Here is an 8,079-nt window from a genome sequence, read left to right on the forward strand (position 1 = left end):
ACAGTTCCTCATGTTGTGACCCAACCATAACATTATTTTCGTGGCTACTTCATAACTGTCATGTTGCTACTGTTGTGAATCGTCATGTAAATATCTGATATGCAGGATGGTCTTAGGCGACCCCTGTGAAAGGGTCGTTCGACCGCCAAAGGGTTCGCGACCCACAGGTTGAGAACCGCTGCTCTAGAACTTGCTCATTCTGCATACATTAAATTTTATACCCATTGCACAGCAAATCCCCACTTCTCCCTCCCCAGCCCCTGGCAACTACCATCCTACTTTCTGTTTCCATGAGTTTGGACTATTTTAGATATCTCGTGTAAATGAAATCATGCAGCATTTGCCTTCCTGTGACTGGCTTGCTTCAGTTGGCATAATGTCCTTCAGGTTTATCCATCTTGTTACATTTGACAGAATTTTCTTCTTTTTCCTAAGCACAGTTCTAAAAGCTGAAAATATGTTTGAGAATAAAAACCTCTGCTATTAAGGAGGTCACTCTAGCAAGGAGAGAATAATGGTAGTGGAAATAAGTGTGAAGGGGATCAGAACTGCCAGAGCTGGAAGGATTGAATAGAGGTGGTGAGCATAGGGCAACATTTGAGTAAGTATTTGAAGAAGATAAAGATGAATATAGGAATACCCAGGGGAAAAAAATACTTTCTGAGCAGAGAAAACATCAATGCAAAGAATTCTGAGATGGGATCATGGCTGACACATTCAAAAACCAGCAAGGAGCCCTGGCTGGTTTGGCTCAGTGGATAGAGTGTCGGCCTACAGACTGAAGGGTCCCAGGTTTGATTCCGGTCAGGGGCAGCTGCATGGGTTGCAGGCTCCATCCCCAGTAGGGGGCGTGCAGGAGGCAGCTGATCGATGATTCTTATCATTGATGTTTTTATTTCTCTCTCTCTCCCTTCCTCTCTAAAATCAATAAAAATATATTTTTAAAAAAGATTTTAAAAAACATATTAAGAAGGCCACAGGGACTGGAACAAAGAGAATAAAGGGGAAGGTAGTAGGAGATGATGTCAGAGAGGATAACCCGAGATAGACTGAGTAGTCTTACAGCTCAATGTGAGGGTTTCAGCTTTTACTGTGAGTGTACTGGGGGCCATTGCGGGCTTTGAGCAATCTCATCCACAAAACAAAATACAAAAAGGCATTCGTGCACCTGATAGTTAATGCCAGACTTGTTTTCTTACCAGAAACATGGTCAGGTGGGCCTGTCCCACCTGTCTAAGAACCTCCTTCCCATAAATTTTCCTCTCATTCACAGAGTTGGAGGGGTCACCCCAAAGAATTTCCTGTACCCCTTCTCTGTCACCGCCGAAGATGAGACGGACACACCGCATCAATCCCTTGGAAGGGACCGGACAAGTGAGAGGGAGCCCTGCTGCTCACAGAGAGGACATGATGAAAAAGGTGGGATGTAGCAGACATGCTCCAGCTGCCTGCCTTGTTGCCATAGCACTTCCGTAAACGTTGTGATATAAAACACAGAGACAAAACTGACCAACCTAACCATTTGTAAATGTACTGTACAGTTATCTATACGCCGTGGTTATGCCACGGCCCTCTGGAACTTTCCACCTTGCAGAACTGAGGCTCAACAGAGAGCTGAACAGCCCCGCCTAGCCCTCCCCTGAGGCCCTCAGCACCATGCGACTTCCCCTCATTGACAGTTTGACTGCCTCCTATCGGCGGAATAATGCGGGACACACTTGTCTTCCTGTGACCGGCTTATTCCTCTCGTCATCATGTCCACAGGTCCACTGATCCTTGTGGTGGAACACTGCAGACTCTCCTTGCTAAAGGCCGGATGGCATTCCCTGGGAAGTGTGTGCCGCCTGCTAGTATTCTTCATCCATCACCTGGGAGGGGCCTCTCTCTGTTCCGATGGGGTCCCAGTGAGCACAGGAGTGCTGGTCGCCGAGCTCTCGGTTCCTTCGCATAGACGCCCAGAGGTGGACTTGCTGGGTCCATGGTGGCTCTGCTTTCAATAATTCGAGGATTCCACACCGTTGTCCACAGCGGATGCGCCAATTCACATTTCTACATTAGTGCTTGCTTTTCTGTTGTTGCTTTTTCGAACTGGTCATCCTAACTGGGTGAGGCGGCGTCCCCTGGTGGTTTTGACTTGCATTTCCTGATGATGGTGGGATGTTTCCAGAAGCTTGTTGGCCGTTTGTGTAGATGGTTTTTTAATGGGGTTTGCTTTTGTTGTTGAGTTATTGGGAGTTCTTTGCAACTCCTTCCCCCCCCCCCATTTATGTATCTATTTATTTATTCATTCATTCATTAATCCTCACTCGAGGATATTTTCCCACTGATTTTTGGAGAGAGTGGAAGGGAGAATGAAGGGCAGAGAGAACAACATGGATGCGTCTCTCACATCCGTTGGTTGCCTCCCCGCGGCCCCAAACAGGCCGGGGATTGAGCCCGGAACCCTTCAGTCCGCAGGCCGACACTCTACCCACTGAGCCACACTGGCTAGGGCGTCCCCTTTATTTTAATTATAAAAATCAGGGCAATTGTTCTATAAACATGATTGAGCTAAAAAGTATTACCCGGGTGCAGATTAGTTACCGGAGAAACAGAAATGAAACTTGGAATGAGATTTCACCATTTGAACTTGTACTCCTGCTGTCAGTGTCAGGAACCCGTATCAGATGCGTGGTTTCGCAGCATTTCCACACCTCCTCGTGGTCCCCTTTTGACTCGGCTGTTCCAGCGGCGCCGCACCGGCCACGCTTCCCCGCCAACGCTGCTGCGCAAGTCAGGAGGCTGCACCGCGCGGCCTTCTGGGGGTTGTAGTCCAGACCCAGGAGGGTGGAAGTCGCAGAACTTTTTTTCTAATGGACCAGGGTCGGAATGGGATTCCCGTTGGGTGGGGCTAGAATGGACCACCGCCTGGTCCTCATTAGCAGAGACTGATAGTTAATACAATTCCCTTTTCAGTGCTTGGCTCTGGGGTAGGCCCACCGGCCGCCTCGGCCTCCGTCGCAGGCCACGCCCTCCCTTCTTTAGCCCGTCCCCGCCCCTCGGCGCTCGGGGGTGGGGCTTGCGGCGGGGGCGGGGCGTCCTGGCCTTTCAAGCTCTCGCTCGTAAGGCCCCCAGCGGCCCGGCGCCCTGTTCTTTTCCGCTGGGGAGGCGCACGAGGATCTGCCCATGGATCGGGTGGCCGTGGCGAAGATGGGCGCGGTAGCGAGCGCCAGCGTGTGTGCCCTGGTGGCGGGGGTGGTGCTGGCCCAGTACATATTCACCTTGAAGAGGAAGACGGGGCGGAAGACCAAGATCATCGAGATGGTGAGTGCGGGTACCCGGCGCGCGGGAGAGCGGGAGAGAGGACCCGCGGGCTGGAATGCTAGGGGCGCCCAGGGGGACTCATTCGGGACCCCCGATGGCGGCACTCGGGGCCTTGGTTATGTCTCTCTTTGAAACAGAAAGGCAGCGAAGAGGTGATAAGGAAACAAGCTACCTCCTGCTGCAAAGTCCGTTTCTATAGAGATAAACTGAACATCTGGACAGATTTCTCCTTCCTTCCCGCATCCCCTGCAAACCCTTGCAACTAATCCAATTCTAGCAGAGCGGTTGTTTCTGCAGGCTGGCTAGGATGAGTTAGATCATGAATAGGTGTACCTGCTCGGTGGTTAAAAGAATGCAATTAATCCAGTTGGAGTTCAGAACTGTTTGTTTTGTATTTAATGCTATTTATTTCTTCTTGTCTCAAACCGCCAAAAGGTATCTTTGTGTTCATTTACCCCCAAACCTCTTGCATGACATTTTAGGAGCCTATTTACAATTTTATTGTAATAGAATGTTTCGAGAATTCTATTTGAGGAGCATTATAAGGAGTGTTTGCAACAAAGTCAGAGGTTTTTAAAAAAAATTAGAGTTCAATAATAAGGACAGGTAACCCACTGAGTTGCATTCCAATGTACTTACTGGAGTATATACTCCAGGTATATTCCAGGTGAACATCTGGAGTCAAATATTTATGACAAATCAGTTCACAGTCTACGACTTTACTAAATACTAATCATTTTAGGTTCATGTACTACTTAGAATATTTCAGCCTCAGCAATACGTTCTGATGGATCAGATAAACTATTTGGTTGCTTTTTGGCCTCAAGTTGAGTACAGAAATACTTTCCATTAATAAGAGTAAAAAAAAAAAAAGAAATTAACTCCTTCATGCCTCATAAACCAATACTATTTCTAGGTTTTGTTTATTGCTAGCATTAAATTATTCTTGGGTTATTATTTTTTCTCCACTTGTATGCCCACAGCAGAAAGTTTTGATCTCAGACATTTCATTTTGTTTATAGTGCTGTCCAGTGGAGAAAACTTTGGTGGCTTCCTTTTGTCCCAAACCAAAAATTTATTCATGAATATCTTTATGTGACCCAGAAAACTTAATTTTATGTTAGGAAAATATATAATACACACGTGAAAAGAAAACTGATTGTCATACTTTCTGGTGTGTAGTTCTGTCTGTAGAGCTGTGGGTTTGGCTGTTACATCACTTCTCTAAACCAAAAGAGCTAAAAATGAATGCTCTTGCACAATTCCACAGTGGAACGACCATGAACAGTTTGCCACCTTTGGGAAAAAAGATCAGGCAATCTTTACATATGTATATGTATACATACTATTATATTCAAATTGTGATATATGGGCTGACTGCTAGTAGCTATTAAAAGGAAAAAAGTCTAAAGAACTTGATGTTTTTCACTTGTTATTTTAATTCTTCAAATGAAATAAGCGTTTGTTTGGGAACCTGAAGACCTAGATTCAAATCCTGGTTTTATCTCTTGGTAATAGATGTGTTTTAGAGGGCATGCTCTGCCCACCTCACTCTCAAAACCTCCCACCTTAGAGAATCTGAACAAACCCATAGATGCCTAGTGGATATAGCTGAAACTGGTCACAGGTAATGGAACCAGCAGTAATTACCTGCCCACAGTGGACCTGCCCATAGCTGACAAGGTAAACAAAGGACTTCTGGCACTGGATTTACTAGTAGTAGGATGTACTGCTTTGAGAATTTTTACGTAAGAGACACAGTGAGTTGCTAGTGGGTTGCCCACCCTGCTGCTGAAATGTTCTGTAAGACACCAAGATAGACAGATGGAAGGGAAGTCAGCCACAAGCCAGAGATAAGAGGGGCCTTTTCATGATGTTGCTGTTTCTTTCCCTTCAAGCCTATTTCTTTCTTTATTTTATTGTTTAAAGTATTACAGATAGTACATATGTCTCCTTTTTCCCCCATTGACCTCCCCCGGGGCTCCCTTACCCCCCCCTCCCCCGCACCGCACAATTACTCATCATTTTGTGTGTCCCTAAGACCATGTAGCAGCCAGCCTTACCTACTAATGAAGCTACTTTGGTTAGATTTCTTTTCCTTGCAACCCAAATCTATTTAAGATGATTAATTCATTTATCATAGTAAATACACTTTATTTTTAAATAAACGTTTTATTTTGGAATCATTTTAAATTTATGGAACAATTGAGCAGGTAAGTAGAGTCCTCTTGTACTCCACAAGCAGTGTCCCCTATTACTAACAGTGTGGAGCATTTGTTAAAACGAATACTTACTCATATATTTTATTTTGATTTTTTTCTTTCTTTTTTAGGAGTCCCTTTCCCCCTCGTTTATACATTTTAAATATCCATACTTTGTTCAGATTTTCTTTGATTTTGCCTAATGTCCTCTGCCCAAGATCCCATTCAGAATAATCACATTACATTTTGTCATCATGTCTCCATATCCCATCTTGGCTGTGACAGTTTCTCAGATTTTCCTTGTGTGTTTTTTATATATCTATGACACTATAAGAAATATATAGATTTGGTGTTTGTCCCAAGTTCCTGGCACACAGCCCATAAAACACTTGGACTCTGGCAAGTGTTAGGAATGCCTCTTGTATGCTAATGAGATGGACTCTATCATCTGGTGGCCCGCAGAGGTGCGAGGTGGGCTGGTTCCCATAAAGATCAAGGCATGATTACAGGAATGGAACTTTCAGTCCGCCCCCCACCCCCCCCGCCCCTTCTGCAGAGGGGAAAAGGGCTGGGGTTTGGGCGAATCTTCTCTGGCCAGTGAATTAATCAATCTTGCCTACAAAACAGCCTCCATAAAAACCCCTAATGGAGAGCTAGCTGTCAGGGTGGTGGATCCCTCAAGGTGCTGGGAGGGGGTGAGCTTGGAGAGGGCATGAAGCTCTGCACCCCTCTCCCATAGCTGGCCCTATGCTTCCCTTCCACATGGTTGTCCTGACTTGTATCCTCTGCAGTAAACCTGTGACCATCAGTAAAGCACTCTCCTGAGTTGTGTGCCAATTACGGGCCTGAGGAAGGGATTGTGGGAACCCTCGAATTTATACCCAATCAGACCTGTGGGTGGGCAGCTGGGACTTGCTAGCTGGCATCTAAAGTAAGGGGCAGATTTGTGGGACTGAGCCTTCACTCACTATAGTGTCAAAATTGAATTGGCCGTGGAGTTGAAGTGGTTGGTATGAAGAAAACCCCCACACATTTGGTGCCAGTGTTGTGTATGAAAACAGTTCAGTGTGAAAACGAAAATAATAACAGAATAAAATAAAATAAAATAAAAACAGTTCAGTGTGAAGCACAGTCACTTTACTAAAGAGTAGCTGTAACTATTATACCAAAGCACAGAGTGTCAGCCCCTCTAAAATCATTTTTCCTTATGGACATTTGTGGGGCATAATTTTAGCCACTGGTCTTATTTTATTTCAGTGTTCTCTCTCCTAAGCTTTCATTGTCAAAATTACTCTTTCTAGCCCAGCTGGTGTGGCTCAATGGTTGAGCATCGACCTATGAACCAGGATGTCACGGTTCGATTCCCTGTCAGGGCACATGTCTGGGTTGCCAGCCCGATCCCCAGTAGGTAGCGTGCAGGAGGCAGCCAATGGATGGTTCTCTCTCATCATTGATATTTCTCTCTCTTCCTCTTCCTCTCTGACTTCAGTAAAAATACTAGTATTTTTTAAAAAACAAAACAAAAAACTACTCTTTCTAATTATCCCCAGAAAAGATGACTTGCAGCTTTTGTAAACTGGGTTAAAAAGGTTAAGGTTGCCAAACATGTATATAGAAGTTTATACACATAGAGTTGAATTTTGCACAAATGTGACCGGTCTTCGGGGATGAATGATGATATAATTAGCCTAAATTCCTTTCTCCCTCCAGTCTCTGGGAATCGTGCAGTGTTGAGGCCTCCCTCATATCTGTTGAGCACCACTCCTCAGTTTTAACTCACCATTCCAGTCAAGCATGCCTGTTCAGATCCGACCAGTTCTCTCCCAGGTACCTCCTCCACTCAGATCCGACCTGGCAGCCGGGTGTGGCTAGTCTCTCCATAAAATCAAAGGTTCTGGAACAAAGGTTGAGCCCTGACTGGAAGTTTCCTCTTGTCAGGCAGAGAAATCCACTTCCACACAGAGCTTAGTCTTTGAGGGTGAGGCTCTGAGGCTGGGAAATGTAATCAACGTTTTCATATTGAATGACACATGACAACTTTAGTGTTTATACTTGGTTGATTTTTTTTTTACTTGATTGATTTTTATTCGTGGACATTGCTTCCATATTTTATATTCTCAGGTAGCATTTATCTACTTTCAAATTAATTTAGCCTAAATATAAGCATTAACAATAATAAACTTGTCAGGAAATAGTAAGAACTGCAAGTTTTCCTCACGAAAGAAAGACCCTGTACTTGAAACGGAGTAAAAGTAAGTGTTAGTGATTAAAAAGACTGTAGTGTACCAAATTAAGCACTAAGCATGGCTTCTAAAGAAGACAGCTATGGGAGAACCTTTACACCATTAAAAATGTGTTTGGGCCCTGGCTGGTGTTGCCCAGTGGTAGTGTACCAGCCCTCAAACTGAAGGGTCATGGGTTTGATACCCGGTCTAGGGCACGTACCTGGGTTGCAGGTTCATTCCACAGCCGCGCTTGGGACACCTGAGAGAGGCAACCAATCAATATGTCTATCTCTCTCACATAGATGTTTTTCTCTCTCTCCTCCTCCCTCTCTCCCTTCTATCTCTCTAAG

The 8,079-nt window shown here is 45.0% G+C and overlaps 1 protein-coding gene across 1 annotated transcript in view; it reads left to right on the forward strand.

The window, feature by feature from the left end:
- Positions 1–3,130: 3,130 nt before the first annotated feature.
- Positions 3,131–8,079, forward strand: part of NT5C3A (5'-nucleotidase, cytosolic IIIA) — a 54,052-nt gene continuing 49,103 nt past the window's right edge. Inside the window, exon 1 of the mRNA XM_006757209.2 lies at positions 3,131–3,303. Coding sequence (XP_006757272.1) covers positions 3,166–3,303 — 138 coding nt within the window. The 5' untranslated portion in view covers positions 3,131–3,165. The remainder of the gene's footprint in view (positions 3,304–8,079) is intronic.

This window comes from Myotis davidii, unplaced genomic scaffold, assembly GCF_000327345.1.
Source record: "Myotis davidii unplaced genomic scaffold, ASM32734v1 scaffold573, whole genome shotgun sequence".
In the NCBI taxonomy this organism is placed as follows: Eukaryota; Metazoa; Chordata; class Mammalia; order Chiroptera; family Vespertilionidae; genus Myotis; species Myotis davidii.